We start from the raw sequence: 16442 nt of genomic DNA, 5'->3' as shown, positions 1-16442 counted from the left end.
AACTCCGGGCATGCTGTCATGTGCCTTTTAGCAAACTCCAGGCATGCTGTCATGTGCCTTTTAACAAACTCCAGGCATGCTGTCATGTGCCTTTTAGCAAACTCCAGGCATGCTGTCATGTGCCTTTTTCTCAGGAGTGGCTTCAGTCTGGCCACTCTCCCATAAAGGCCAGATTGGTGAAGTGCTGTAGTTTTGTCCTTCTGGCAGCTTCTCCCATTTCAGCCAAGGAATGTTGTCAGTCTCTACAGCACTGGGTTCTTGGTCACCTCTTTGACCAAGGTCCTTGTTGCCCGGTTGCTCAGTTTGGTCAGACGGCCAGCTTGAGGCAGTCTGGGTAGTTCCACATTTTTTCAATGATGGAGATTCCAAAGATGACACTAGAAATTGTTTTATAATCTATAGTTTCGGCTCTTACATGCACTTTCAACTGTGGGACCTTAGACCAGTGTTTCTAAATCATGTCCAAACAATTTAATTGGCCACAGATGGACTTCCAAGTTGTAGTGAAATATCAAGGATGATCAAGGGAAAAACATGTTTTCACTATGTCATTATGGGGTATTGTGTATAGATGTTTGAGAAAAAAAGATGCATTATATTCTTTAATTCAGGCTGTAACAACAAAATGTGGAATAAGTCAAGGTGTATGACTACTTTCTGAAGGAACTGTAGATGGATACCTACATGTACACTGTTTCCCTTTGAGAAGTGTCTCCAGAAAAAGTCAGTCTAGTTCCTAACATTTATTGCATAAATACTTCTGTACATCAATTTTAATCATCATAAATCAACATGGAGGACAGACTAACATCCAGTAATACTTCCACAAGATCTGTTTTCACAGCTTATAAAAAAAAAACCCAGCAAAACAAAAAGGACAGAATGAAGAAGAGTAGCGACAGTCTTATTCCTCCACTGCGGTGCTCGGCTGTGATCCCTTGGATTTCTCCTTCAGCTTTTCTGCATAAAACTTAAACGTCTCCTGGAAAGAGGGAGTCAAAGAAGAAAGGTCACCCAATAGTTGCAGTTGAAGTCGGAAGTTTACATACAACTTAAACGGAGTTGAAATGTATTTGGTTATCACAATTCCTGACATTTAATCCTGGTAAAAATTCCCTGTTTTAGGCCAGTTAGGATCACCACTTTATTTTAAGGATGTGAAATGTCAGAATAATAGTGAAGATAATGATTCATTTCAGCTTTTATTTCTTTCATCACATTCCCAGTGGGTCAGACGTTTACATTCACTCAATTAGTATTTGGTAGCATTGCCTTTAAATTGTTTAATAACTTGGGTCAAACGTTTCGGGTAGCCTTCCACAAACTTCCCACAATAAGTTGGGTGAATTTTGGCCCATTCCTCCTGACAGAGCTGGTGTAACTGAGTCAGGTTTGTAGGCCTCCTGACAGAGCTGGTGTAACTGAGTCAGGTTTCTAGGCCTCCTGACAGAGCTGGTGTAACTGAGTCAAGGCTGACAGAGCTGGTGTAACTGAGTCAGGTTTGTAGGCCTCCTGACAGAGCTGGTGTAACTGAGTCAGGTTTGTAGGCCTCCTGACAGAGCTGGTGTAACTGAGTCAGGTTTGTAGGCCTCCTGACAGAGCTGGTGTAACTGAGTCAGGTTTGTAGGCCTCCTGACAGAGCTGGTGTAACTGAGTCAGGTTTGTAGGCCTCCTGACAGAGCTGGTGTTACTGAGTCAGGTTTGTAGGCCTCCTGACTGATGTCTTGAGATGTTGCTTCAATATATCCACATCATTTCCACTCCCTCATAATGCCATTTTACATTTACATTTACGTCATTTAGCAGACGCTCTTATCCAGAGCGACTTACAAATTGGTGCATTCACCTTATGACATCCAGTGGAACAGCCACTTTACATGCATCTAAATCTTTTAAGGGGGGTGAGAAGGATTACTTATACTTATACCTATCCTAGGTATTCCTTAAAGAGGTGGGGTTTCAGGTGTCTCCGGAAGGTGGTGATTGACTCCGCTGTCCTGGCGTCGTGAGGGAGTTTGTTCCACCATTGGGGGGCCAGAGCAGCGAACAGTTTTGACTGGGCTGAGCGGGAACTGTACTTCCTCAGTGGTAGGGAGGCGAGCAGGCCAGAGGTGGATGAACGCAGTGCCCTTGTTTGAGTGTAGGGCCTGATCAGAGCCTGGAGGTACTGAGGTGCCGTTCCCCTCACAGCTCCGTAGGCAAGCACCATGGTCTTGTAGCGGATGCGAGCTGAGAGTGAGCCAGTGGAGAGAGCGGAGGAGCGGGGTGACGTGAGAGAACTTGGGAAGGTTGAACACCAGACGGGCTGCGGCGTTCTGGATGAGTTGTAGGGGTTTAATTTATTTATTTTGTGAAGTGCAGCAAAGCACCCCCACAACATGATGCTGCCAACCCCGTGCCTCACGGTTGGGATGGTGTTCTTCGGCTTGCAAGTCTCCCCCTTTTTCCTCCAAACATAACAATGGTCATTATGGCCAAACAGTTCTATTTTTGTTTCGTCAGACCAGATGATATTTTTACAAAAAGTACGATCTTTGTCCCCGTGTGCAGTTGCAAACCGTAGTCTGGCTTTTTTATAGCGGTTTTGGAGTTGTGGCTTCTTCCTTGCTGAGCGGCCTTTCAGGTTATGTTGATATAGAACTCGTTTTACTGTGGATATAGATATTTTTGGACCCGTTTCCTCCAGTATCTTCACAAGGTCCTTTACTGTTGTTCGAGGATTGATTTGCACTTTTCGCACCAAAGTACGTTCATCTATAGGAGACAGAACGAGTCTCCTTCCTGAGCGGTATGACGGCTGAGTGGTCCCATGGTGTTTATACTTGCTTACTATTGTTTGTACAGATGAACGTGGTACCTTCAGGCATTTGGAAATTGCTCCCAAGGATGAACCAGACTTGTGGAGGTATACACATTTTTTCTGAGGTCTTGGCTGATTTCTTTTGATTTTTCCATGATGTCAAGCAAAGAGGCACTGAGTCTGAAGGTAGGCCTTGAAATACATCCACAGGTACACCTGCAATTGACTCAAATTATGTCAATTAGCCTTTCAGAAGCTTCTAAAGCCATGACATTTTCTGGAATTTTCCAAGCTTTTTAAAGGCACAGTCGACCCACTGGAATTGTGATACAGTGAATTAAGTGAAATAATCTGTCTGTAAATAATTGTTGGGAAAATGACTTGTCATGCACAAAGTAGATGTCCTAACCGACTTGCCAAACTAACAAGAAATTTGTGTGATTGAAAAACGAGTTTCAATGACTCCAACCTAAGTGTGTAAACTTCCGACTTCAACTGTATATGGCAATTTAGCAGACACAGTTCATAGTAACAGATATAGTCAGTATATGACAGGAAACAACCAAAACCAAAGTGGGTACAATCTACAAATTAACAGTGTGGTTGTGGACTGTGTATTTGTGTGTGTGTGTGTGTATATCGCAATCGTAGCCAGGGCTCACTCCCCTTTCAACAAGTCCACCGCACCCCTGGGTCTAACTAATAGACTTCTCCATCCAATCACGGGCTCTTGTTTCATCTCCAAATCCTGATTAATACACAAATAAGGGATTTACACTTTTCCTCCCCTCCCACTAGTCCGCCTAATTAAGCCCTGCTTTCAGGCTGAAAAAAGTGGGGCTTTTTAGAGAAGGTGAGTGCTTTCAGGAGATTAACGTTGCTGTAACATTGTATATTCCCCTATTAACCGTGTAATTAAAGTCGATAAATAGCCGTGTTGGCGGGAGGGGCCTGACGCGGGCCGCGCTTCAAATCTCTCCTTATCTGCTCTCTCAGGAGACTGCTTTGTACTCCAGCTAGAACAGCAGTCTGAAAACAGAAGGGTGGAAGAGGGTGTAGAGAAGGGGGGCACTACCTGAGATTGGTTTGTTGAAACTTTAAAGGTGATTTGAGAGCTCTGAAGATTGTTCTCAACAAAAAAAGAGGGGGGTTATGTTGGACCCCCCCATCTCTACTCTACTGTGGCAGTTTTGGAACGTGGCTGTACCTTTCCGACAGGTATTGAATAATACAGTGAGCCTGTTATGCGAGTTCTCTCTGAATCTCTGTGGGTGGGGGGGTACAGCATCAACAGAGCTTGCTCTGCAGGTGTGTGCGTGTGATTACAAGGCAATGTAAACAGCTCAAGTGGTTGACCTAGTTAGTGAGAACTCCTGGAGTGCAATGTGACTACTTTGGCTGATTGCCAATTTGCCGGTGTTGTGTTAATGTACTATATTGTCCGATGATTCAAGTGCTGTAAATCTCTACCTCTCTTACCAGCTCATTACAGCCTCATAGTACACAACTCACTGACATAATTCTGTGCCAAACAAACCTATAGACTTACACCTTAAAAAAAAAAAACAAGACCACTGCAATCAAAACCGATATCATTGTAATACATAGTATTAGGTTTATGTGTATTATGTGTAGGTTATGACTGCAGGCATAATCCAATAGAAGCCACAGAAAACCCAGATAAAAGCAGAAACATGTAGAGCATGGAGCAGAGGCCTTCTGAATGGAGGCTCCCAGAGCAGGCAGACTGTTGGCTCTGATTACACCCAGAGCTCCCATCAACACACACACCCTGACAGACATTGGGTCACCAGTGGAAAAGATGCCAACCCCAGTTAGGGCTGGGGTGTGTGGGGCCCGGTACACTGCATGTGTGTGTGTTTTTGTATAGAGTGTGACTTGTTGTTCTGTAGCCCAGTAGACAACACAAGCCCTCAGGACTAGGACAGTCTGGTGGGCATGACATTGCTCAGGTTTGGATCTTCCTTCTAACAACCAAATGATATTTCTAGTCGAACACTCATGACAGACACACTGCTATACCATTGAGGTGGCAAGCAGAGCAAAGTGTGTGTGTGCGCGCACTCACAGGTGGCTCAGTAAAGGGGACGGTCTCTCCTGCATTCCTGTACAGCACGGCAAGTCTCTTCAGACACAGCTCATCAGCCTCCACTCCCTCCGTCTGCATCTGCTGGTAAAGGGCTTTAGCCGACACCAGGTCGTTGTCCACACCTGGGTTTGTGTGTGGATGCATTTGCAAGAGTGAGACAAAGTTGATGCATGAGGTCAAAAAGTGTTGAAGAAAGCACAAGACAGAAACATGAAAACAGTGTTAATATTACCACTGGTACCTCTGACCTCTTCTTGACCAGGAGGAGAGCAGTGTTAATATTACCACTGGTACCTCTGACCTCTTCTTGACCAGGAGGAGAGCAGTGTTAATATTACCACTGGTACCTCTGACCTCTTCTTGACCAGGAGGAGAGCAGTGTTAATATTACCACTGGTACCTCTGACCTCTTCTTGACCAGGAGGAGAACAGTGTTAATATTACCACTGGTACCTCTGACCTCTTCTTGACCAGGAGGAGAGCAGTGTTAATATTACCACTGGTACCTCTGACCTCTTCTTGACCAGGAGGAGAACAGTGTTAATATTACCACTGGTACCTCTGACCTCTTCTTGACCAGGAGGAGAACAGTGTTAATATTACCACTGGTACCTCTGACCTCTTCTTGACCAGGAGGAGAGCAGTGTTAATATTACCACTGGTACCTCTGACCTCTTCTTGACCAGGAGGAGAACAATGTTAATGAAATAGTCAGGTTCCCTGTAAGGCAGGCAGAACAGCAGACCTGAAGTACTTCAGAATGTCGTGTTTAGCACGCCACACTGGCTGAAGCAGAACCAGTCATTAGTGAACATGTGTTCCTGTTCTCCAAAAACACCTCTCAGGTTCCAGCAGACGCCGTCTGCTCCCTCTCGCCTGATGCATATTTGATTTGCTAGCTAATGACGACTTAGCTACAGGCCAGCAAGCTGAATGACACACCCTGCTGAAGTTGCCTCACTACAGCCTAGACAGGCCAGGGAGCCGAGCACCTAACTGAAAAACCGAAGCTCCTGACCTCTTCAAACAATGTGTGGCGTACTCTACCCAACGCCACTAAATTGTGTGATCGGACTGTATCGTACAAAAAACAGTTTGCAAAATTACAGTAAAATACATAAGTTGGATCATTTATATAGAGTATTTCCTAAGTATGAGTGCATTATGTAAAATGCTCTAGTCCAGAGGTCGCCAGTATTATATATATATATATATATTTTTTAAACACTACATTTTGGAAATCTATTTCAAAGTATTCCCACGCATAATAGAGAGATATGTGATCGTATACAAACAAAAACAAGGTTTGAAATGATTGTGTTCAAGTCAATTATTATCTGTTTGGGCTTCTTGCAATACATTTGCGCTCTACAAGCTATTTGTAATTATGTTCCAGCCCCCTGACCATTCATTCAAGAAAAAAAGGTCCCTCAGCTGAATCTAGTTGAGGATCTATACTCTATTCTGAGCGTGGCTTTAAACAACGTTTTACCATAGCACTTCATCAGGTAGGGATACAACGTCTCCTTCTCTGTGAAATCAGGGATGAGAGTCATCAGGGTCTTGATCTTGCCCACCTATAACAGATAAACAGTTAGATAGACGCCAGCAAGTCACAACACTCCTTAAAATGATAATACGATAGGGATTCAGGTAACCTAGCGAATAAGAACGTTGGGCCAGTAACTGAAAGGTCGCTGGTTAGAATCTCTTAGCGGACTAGGTGAAAAATCTGTCGATGTGCCCTGGAGCAAGGCACTTAATCCTAATTAAATCGCTCTGGATAAGTGTGTTTGCTAAATGACTCAAGTGTAATGATTCTGCATTTCTCCAGGCACTTTAAATGAAGGCTAATAACAAACAAGCCTTTGGTTCAGATATGATATAGTAGGGTTGAAGGAGATGGTTGTACCTGGCCTGGTTTCTGGGCCAGCCTGGACATGTAAGAGACCAGAATCTCCTTCTGTTCAGCCACAGCATTACAGCGCTAGAGAAAGAAAAGAAGGGCAGGAGAGATCAGAATCGTGACTAACCAGGTTTCCATCCAACCTTTTAATGAGAGTAAAGTACATGTTGAATAAAAAAATAATGTTACGACAGGAGTGATGGAAAATGATCATTTGCCGGTAAACTTTCCATAGGTCAACAAAACCGAATACGCAAGACAAGGTGGGATCTTTTTGTGTTTGTAAAATTACTTATGCGAGAAATTGTGTTGGATATAATAGCCATCATATCGAAGTAAACTTCAGGTCATGCGATATGGCGTATAGTCCTACCACTACTTGGGAGACCATGCAGTTTATTAGGCTACATATAACAAGTTATGAACTTGATGCTCCTTTCCAATGAATATCCAGGGTCTTATTCTGGTGACATGATGATCGATGCTCTTATCCATATTCTCATGTAGGGAGCCCACCCATACGGTCTGCAATATGTTGGATAGAGCACAAGTGCCAAGACCAGTGGGCACATTCGCTAGAACGCAACATTTGTGACAAAACCATCAGTAGAGTTGAAAATGCGATGGAAACCCATTTAAATTGCTTTTTTTGGTGGGGTAAATTGAACCGCAAAAGTTATTTTTAAGTGCACTACGTTGCCACACACAGCCTTTCCTCAACAACAAGCAAATTTGATGGAAACATGTCTCTGGTTGGAAAATGCAGGATTTAGGAATATTCACCAATTGGATAGAAACTTAGCTAATGACTGTGCAGAAACAAATGCAGACATGCAAATGTGCAACCACACAACCACACAAGGGTACATGTACTGTAGGAGAGCATCTCTGCTTGTGAACAGGGTTCTATTTGCTGTGCCGTGCGCGTTTTGTGTCTTAAGTGTTTTTGAATTGCTTTAGGCCTTTTATTATATGCCCTGCACTCCAGACAGCTCTCTGCAGTTCTAGGTTCATTACACCGCCAACAGGGTGTCAGCCAGATAACTACTTATTTCTTTATCAAATTTAAAAATGTACAGTGCCTGTTCACTTTAAAGTATAATTATCTACACTTAGCAACATAAAGGGGCTGATTGGAATCTGTACTGCGCTGTAGCATTCTAGGGGGTAATTTACTTCACCACCTTTACTTTCTGTCATTAGTCAATTACCAGAGGCAGGAAGTGAGGTAGGGGAAGTAGCTCTCATAACGAGGAGAGAATGAGTGAAACCAACCAAGGTTCAAACCTACGAAAGAATGTATGTAAACAGGCTCTTTATCACAAAGCAGCCATTTTAAATTCAGGGCTTCGATTTAGAAATACTTTTTTTATATAAAACAATTAAGAGGGATTTGCTTCGGGCTAAAGATGTAACCTTAAAAAAAATTGGTAAGAAGTAAAGACTATGAAAAGTGTGAGTGCCGCATTAAACCCTGCCGTGCTCGGAGTCTTCTCTGGGTTCAGTGGCAATGAGGTCACATTACAAGCCATTCGTGAACGCTGTGTTTCTTTCCTTGGGTTGAATTAAAAGCGGCGGCCCCGGAGGCTTTTAACCGCAGCGCGGAGTAGCAGCGTATTAAACAGAGGGCCAGAGTCACTCAGCGGCAGAATGGCTTTAGTACAATCAGGCAATTAGAACAACACTCCTCCACTCTCCTCTTCCCTCCAGTCGCTAGCTCTCTCCGCTAGGACCCGTTTTATCCAGAAGCCAGACTGGCCGTGACGCAACCCCCTGTATCCCTGATCCCAGACGAACATACTCCCTCCCGGCTGCTTAAAAGCTCTGGATAAGCAGGGAATGTCAGAATATCTCTACCCCCAGCACCCCACCTCCCAGAGCAGGTCTAGGAGGACCCTGCCTCACTGACTTCTGGTCCAACTCACTTCTTAATGACTTCATTCAACACACTTGTCATCTGCCTGGTTAAAAGCTTTTCAGAGTTTAGCTAACAGTTTCTTATAGGATAGAATTGTTCCTCCGTTACAATAAACCTGGGAGAGGCCTGCAGAAATACCAGCCAAGCTGCTAAATATGCTCAAGGAGATGCATATTACACGAAACACGGATTCTTCTAATTTGGCTTTAATTTCTTATGAACTTAGAGTATCTGTGTTCATTTTCATGTCTCTGTTGGAATCAAGCATCTTTGTTAATCATTGAGCAGCAGTATAATTACATGTGAATTCAAGGGGAACATGATCTGGAGGAGAGGGGCACCAGAAGGTCTCTTTTGATCCTTCTCCCTCTCAATGTTCATGTGGCTCGAGCTACATTTAAATGACATATAACTGAGCAAACCGATCAATCTTGCATATGTTCAAAGTACATTATACTCATCGACCTTTGTGATGCGAAGGTGATCTATATTTCAATGTGACTGAGGGTGATTTGAAGTCAAAGTATGCTAAATAACCTTTGCCTTTATCCAGATTGTGGATTTATCGATATGTGCACGGAAATCAAAATACAGTTATTAACACATTATTATACAACCCTTTTGCCTTCAGAACAACCTAAATGTGGTTGTCAAAAGCGTTCCACAGGGATGCTGGTCCATGTTGACTCCAATGCTTCCCACAGTTGTGTCAAGTTGACTGGATGTCCTTTGGGTGGTGGACCTTTCTTTATACACACGGGTAACTGTTGAGCATGAAAAACCCAGCAGTGTTGCAGTTCTTGGCACACTCAAACCAGTGCACCTGGCACCTACTACCATACCCCGTTCAAAGGCACTGTTAAAATATTTTGTCTTGCCCATTCAATTGTCTCAAGGTTTCAAAATCCTTCTTTAACCTGCCTCCTCCCATTCATCTACACTGATTGAAGTGGATTTAACAAGTGACATCAATAAAGCTGGGTGTAGACTACACAACTTTCAAAATGCTAAAAATGGCTGAGCCTCTTACATTAAAGGACCAGCTTTCCTGTAGTGTTGCTCACTTAACATAACTACAACAAGATCTGGCTCAAATCAGCCGCAAACGTTTTCAGTCAGATATTCACACTTTCCATACGGAGTTCAAATATATAGCCAACATTTTGAATGGAATAACATTGCTTGTGAAACGTCAGAGCTGTAACGATTTGACACTTTGGCAAGAACAAAACGCACACTAGTAGTGGTCGTCACTCCTGCTCAAGAGTCTACACATTCTGGGTGATGAAAAACAACATCTCACTGGCTTCTTCTCTGGCAAGCTCTCATTGGCTATTGCTGATCATCGTGCTCAAAACGTGTCATTGCACATCTCACACTACAAGAGCACTGTTTGAAAATATGGGGATGTCTGGGACTGCTCAAAGACAAGATCGGTAGCGCTCAGATTGAGTGTGACCCGCTCACATTAAAGGAGCGTTGGAGACGACCGCGCACCCCGAGTAGGCAACTACATGGGCATTTTGTCCAGGAGCTCAAAAACTTGTCTGGGACTGCTAAATCCAGGCAAAAATCGTGTTTGCGCACACATGAACAGACACAGAGAGAGAGAGAAATAGATAGAAAGCCAGCCACGAGAGCAACACCCACAGATTTAAGGAATTATAGCATTCACCTAGTCAGTCGATGTCATGGAAAGAGCAGGTGTTCCTAATGTTTACCCACACATGAACACACACACAGAGACAGAGAAACAGACAGGCAGCCAGCCATGAGAGCTACACACAGAGACAAATAACTCAAACTGATTGAATATAGTGGCTGATGTCACTGGGTGAGTGGGATACGTACGGCCAGCATGAACTTGGCGTCCTCTACCATGTTAGCCTCCAGCAGCTGTAGGAAGAGGTCTGAAGCAGCTCTGTACGATGAAAAGTGATTTGCCAGCCTCTCTGCCATGGCACTTACTACACAGAGACACACAGACAGGATCACAATCAACATAGATCTCACTCAGCAAGGTTAATGAGAAGATTGATCTTATAGGGTATACAGGTTGGTACACTGCTTGCTGATGGTCTGTTCCAAGAGTATCAACTACTGAAGTAAATTCTATATGAAGGTGGGGACCATGTTGGACATTAAAGACACATTGTCTGAAGGTGGGCGGGTGACGTTATACAGGTGTTGGTGTTCCTTACATTTATCCAGAGCAGCGCCATTGTTCTCCTCCAACACCTTCCTGAAGACAAAGGCCATGCTGGCAGCCGGACCCTGAGGCCCATCACCCTGTGTGTAGACAGCCTCCAAGCCCTCCACTGCAGAGTCCAGGTCTCCACTGACAGAGACAGAGAGACAGAGAGAGAATATAGGCATTTCGCTAGGTCAAAAACAGAAGAGAAAAAAGGATCCAATCTCTTCAATGAGACCTCAATGTATCCGCTGGGGGAAGTAGCAGCAGAACTTTCTGGGAAGGAAATAACCAGTAAAACAGAGATAGAGAGAGATAGAGATCAAATGATCAAATATACAGACAACAAATTCCAATTGGCTATACTAAAACTCTTTAACATCATACTTAGCTCTGGCATCTTCCCCAATATTTGGAACCAAAGACTGATCACCCCAATCCACAAAAGTGGAGACAAATTTGACCCCAATAACTACCGTGGAATATGTGTCAACAGTAACCTTGGGAAAATCCTCTGCATTATTATTAACAGCAGACTCGTACATTTCCTCAATGAAAACAATGTACTGAGCAAATGTCAAATTGGCTTTTTACCAAATTACCGTACAACAGACCATGTATTCACCCTGCACACCCTAATTGACAACCAAATAAACCAAAACAAAGACAAAGTCTTCTCATGCTTTGTTGATTTCAAAAAAGCCTTTGACTCAATCTGGCATGAGGGTCTGCTATACAAACTGATGGAAAGTGGTGTTGGGGGTAAAACATACGACATTACAAAATCCATGTACACAAACAACAAGTGTGCGGTTAAAATTGGCAAAAAACACACACATTTCTTCACACAGGGTCGTGGGGTTAGACAGGGATGCAGCTTAAGCCCCACCCTCTTCAACATATATATCAACGAATTGGCGCGGGCACTAGAAAAGTCTGCAGCACCCGGCCTCCCCTGCTAGAATCCGAAGTCAAATGTCTGCTGTTTGCTGATGATCTGGTGCTTCTGTCACCAACCAAGGAGGGCCTACAGGAGCACCTAGATCTTATGCACAGATTCTGTCAGACCTGGGCCCTGACAGTAAATCTCAGTAAGACCAAAATAATGGTGTTCCAAAAAGGTCCAGTCACCAGGACCACAAATACAAATTCCATCTAGACACTGTTGCCCTAGAGCACACAAAAAACTATACATACCTTGGCCTAAACATCAGCGCCACAGGTAACTTCCACAAAGCTGTGAACGATCTGAGAGACAAGGCAAGAAGGGCATTCTATGCCATCAAAAGAAAAATACATTTCAACATACCAATTAGGATTTGGCTAAAAATACTTGAATCAGTCATACCATTGCCCATTATGGTTGTGAGGTCTGGGGTCCGCTCACCAACCAAGACTTCACAAAAATGGGACAAACACCAAATTGAGACTCTGCACGCAGAATTCTGCAAAAATATCCTCTGTGTACAACGTAAAACACCAAATAATGCATGCAGAGCAGAATTAGGCCGATACCCACTAATTATCAAAATACAGAAAAGAGCCGTTAAATTCTACAACCACCTAAAAGGAAGCGATTCACAAACCTTCCATAACAAAGCCATCACCTACAGAGAGATGAACCTGGAGAAGAGCCCCCTAAGCAAGCTGGTCCTGGGGCTCTGTTCACAAACACAAACACACCATACAGAGCCCCAGGACAACAGCACAATTAGACCCAACCAAATCATGAGAAAACAAAAATATAATTATTTCCAATGTGTTAAGTAATTAACAAAAAAACAGAGCAAACTAGAATGCTATTTGGCCCTGAACAGAGAGCACACAGCGGCAGAATACCTGACCACTGTGACTGACCCAAAATTAAGGAAAGCTTTGACTATGTACAGACTCAGTGAGCATAGCCTTGCTATTGAGAAAGGCTCTCAAGAGAAGACAGGCTATGTGCTCACTGCCCACAAAATGAGGTGGAAACTGAGCTGCACTTCCTAACCTCCTGCCCAATGTATGACCATATTAGAGAGACATATTTCCCTCAGATTACACAGATCCACAAAGAATTCGAAAACAAATCCAATTTTGAAAAACTCCCATATCTACTGAGTGAAATTCCACAGTGTGCCATCACAGCAGCAAGATTTGTGACCTGTTGCCACGAGAAAAGGGCAACCAGTGAAGAACAAACACCATTGTAAATACAACCCATATTTATGCTTATTTATTTTATCTTGTGTCCTTTAACCATCTGTACATAGTTAAAACACTATATATATATGACATTTGTAATGTCTTTACTGTTTTGAAATTTCTGTATGTGTAATGTTTACTGTTAATTTTTGTTCTTTTTCACTTTATATGTTGTCTACCTCACTTGCTTTGGCAATGTTAACACGTTTCCCATGCCAATAAAGCCCTTGAATTGAATTGAGTAGAGAGGTCGATGAGGGCATGCATACAGGGAGGTATGATTAAATATTCTCTAAATATACGAGGAGCGTCCCCCCCATCATTCATCCAAACACAGAAAGAGAAAAACAAAGTGCATCAAACTATTATCGGCTGCATTAGCATTCTCTCCGCTAACAGTGGCGTGGGGGTGTCATCACCACCTAGCTCCCAGGGCCAAGATGCAGGACGATAGGATAGCGGAAGTGAAAAGGCGCTCATGCCCGATTGGGCAGCACTCCCTGCTCTCTCGCCTGCCTGGGCCTGTCAGGAAGAACTCTGACCCCACCCCCACCACGATTGGCCTAAGCAGCTGTGACACGTGCGGGGCGGCACGATTTGAGCCGAGCTGACTGGTTAAGAGGGAAGGGTCCAGAAAGGAGCGCCACATTTAGAGATGGACCTCTGTAAATTATTCAGACTCAGTCAAAGCAGTCACAGTGGATTCAGACACAGATTAAATATTCATGTGGGCTGGTGGAGAAGGAGAGGGAAGGATGTAGAGGGAGGGGGGAGAACTAGAGGAAGGGAGGAGGGAGAAGGGTTAAGTGTTAGCTTGTTGGGGTCCCAGGTTAGGTTGTTCATATTTGGTGAGAGTTTAGACTATTTGGTAGTGGCAACCTCTTCATAAACATTCCTCTGTGTGACATTGTGTGTGCTGTATTCCCCTAGGGTATTGGAGGCCAGGGTATTGTTAACCCTCTGGGTATTGGAGGCCAGGGTATTGTTAACCCTCTGGGTATTGGAGGCCAGGGTATTGTTAACCCTCTGGGTATTGGAGGCCAGGGTATTGTTAACCCTCTGGGTATTGGAGGCCAGGGTATTGTTAACCCTCTGGGTATTGGAGGCCAGGGTATTGTTAACCCTCTGGGTATTGGAGGCCAGGGTATTGTTAACCCTCTGGGTATTGGAGGCCAGGGTATTGTTAACCCTCTGGGTATTGGAGGCCAGGGTATTGTTAACCCTCTGGGTATTGGAGGCCAGGGTATTGTTAACCCTCTGGGTATTGGAGGCCAGGGTATTGTTAACCCTCTGGGTATTGGAGGCCAGGGTATTGTTAACCCTCTGGGTATTGGAGGCCAGGGTATTGTTAACCCTCTGGGTATTGGAGGCCAGGGTATTGTTAACCCACTGGGTATTGGAGGCCAGGGTATTGTTAACCCACTGGGTATTGGAGGCCAGGGTATTGTTAACCCACTGGGTATTGGAGGCCAGGGTATTGTTAACCCTCTGGGTATTGGAGGCCAGGGTATTGTTAACCCTCTGGGTATTGGAGGCCAGGGTATTGTTAACCCTCTGGGTATTGGAGGCCAGGGTATTGTTAACCCTCTGGGTATTGGAGGCCAGGGTATTGTTAACCCACTGGGTATTGGAGGCCAGGGTATTGGAGGCCAGGGTATTGTTAACCCTCTGGGTATTGGAGGCCAGGGTATTGTTAACCCTCTGGGTATTGGAGGCCAGGGTATTGTTAACCCTCTGGGTATTGGAGGCCAGGGTATTGTTAACCCTCTGGGTATTGGAGGCCAGGGTATTGTTAACCCACTGGGTATTGGAGGCCAGGGTATTGTTAACCCACTGGGTATTGGAGGCCAGGGTATTGTTAACCCTCTGGGTATTGGAGGCCAGGGTATTGTTAACCCTCTGGGTATTGGAGGCCAGGGTATTGTTAACCCTCTGGGTATTGGAGGCCAGGGTATTGTTAACCCTCTGGGTATTGGAGGCCAGGGTATTGTTAACCCTCTGGGTATTGGAGGCCAGGGTATTGTTAACCCTCTGGGTATTGGAGGCCAGGGTATTGTTAACCCTCTGGGTATTGGAGACCAGGGTATTGTTAACCCTCTGGGTATTGGAGACCAGGGTATTGTTAACCCTCTGGGTATTGGAGGCCAGGGTATTGTTAACCCTCTGGGTATTGGAGGCCAGGGTATTGTTAACCCTCTGGGTATTGGAGGCCAGGGTATTGTTAACCCTCTGGGTATTGGAGGCCAGGGTATTGTTAACCCTCTGGGTATTGGAGGCCAGGGTATTGTTAACCCTCTGGGTATTGGAGGCCAGGGTATTGTTAACCCTCTGGGTATTGGAGGCCAGGGTATTGTTAACCCTCTGGGTATTGGAGGCCAGGGTATTGTTAACCCTCTGGGTATTGGAGGCCAGGGTATTGTTAACCCACTGGGTATTGGAGGCCAGGGTATTGTTAACCCTCTGGGTATTGGAGGCCAGGGTATTGTTAACCCTCTGGGTATTGGAGGCCAGGGTATTGTTAACCCTCTGGGTATTGGAGGCCAGGGTATTGTTAACCCTCTGGGTATTGGAGGCCAGGGTATTGTTAACCCACTGGGTATTGGAGGCCAGGGTATTGTTAACCCTCTGGGTATTGGAGGCCAGGGTATTGTTAACCCTCTGGGTATTGGAGGCCAGGGTATTGTTAACCCACTGGGTATTGGAGGCCAGGGTATTGTTAACCCTCTGGGTATTGGAGGCCAGGGTATTGTTAACCCACTGGGTATTGGAGGCCAGGGTATTGTTAACCCTCTGGGTATTGGAGGCCAGGGTATTGTTAACCCTCTGGGTATTGGAGGCCAGGGTATTGTTAACCCTCTGGGTATTGGAGGCCAGGGTCATTCAAAATCCCATTCGTAAGGGGTTTTCACACTGGTGTCATGGCTAAATTCCCAACCTGGCCACATTCCATCATGGTTACCTGATCATCCCCCTCATTCCTAATTGGCATACAGTGCATTCGGAAAGCATTCAGACCGTTTTACTTTTTCCACACTGTTACGTTACAGCCTTATTCTAAAATGGATTTAATCCGTTTTTTCCCCTCATCAATCTACACACAATACCCCAACTGACAAAGCAAAAACAGGTTTATACATTTTTGCAAATGTATTTAAAACAAAGAAAACTTAAATATCACATTTACATAAGTATTCAGACCCTTTACTCAGTACTTTGTTGAAGCACCTTTGGCAATGATTACATCCTAGAGTCTTCTTGGGTATGATGCTACAAGCTTGGCATACCTGTATGTGGGGAGTTTCTCACATTCTTCTCTGCGGAGTGGCTGGG

At 44.5% G+C, this 16442-nt stretch overlaps 1 protein-coding gene across 1 annotated transcript in view; it reads right to left on the bottom strand.

Moving 5' to 3' along the window:
* Positions 1-728: 728 nt before the first annotated feature.
* The window catches only part of lrpprc (leucine-rich pentatricopeptide repeat containing), a 79341-nt gene continuing 63627 nt past the window's right edge, over positions 729-16442 (bottom strand). The window contains exons 33-38 of the mRNA XM_035801099.2: positions 10936-11072; positions 10586-10701; positions 6823-6897; positions 6403-6487; positions 4890-5032; positions 729-982 (exon numbers count right to left, since the gene is read on the bottom strand). Of these exons, the coding sequence (XP_035656992.1) occupies positions 905-982; positions 4890-5032; positions 6403-6487; positions 6823-6897; positions 10586-10701; positions 10936-11072 (634 nt within the window). The 3' untranslated portion in view covers positions 729-904. The remainder of the gene's footprint in view (positions 983-4889; positions 5033-6402; positions 6488-6822; positions 6898-10585; positions 10702-10935; positions 11073-16442) is intronic.

The sequence above is a fragment of the Oncorhynchus keta genome, chromosome 24 (genome assembly GCF_023373465.1).
Source record: "Oncorhynchus keta strain PuntledgeMale-10-30-2019 chromosome 24, Oket_V2, whole genome shotgun sequence".
Classification (NCBI taxonomy): Eukaryota; Metazoa; Chordata; class Actinopteri; order Salmoniformes; family Salmonidae; genus Oncorhynchus; species Oncorhynchus keta.
The sequence above is the reverse complement of the archived record's forward strand: the minus strand, read 5'-3'. Positions and strand labels throughout refer to the sequence as shown.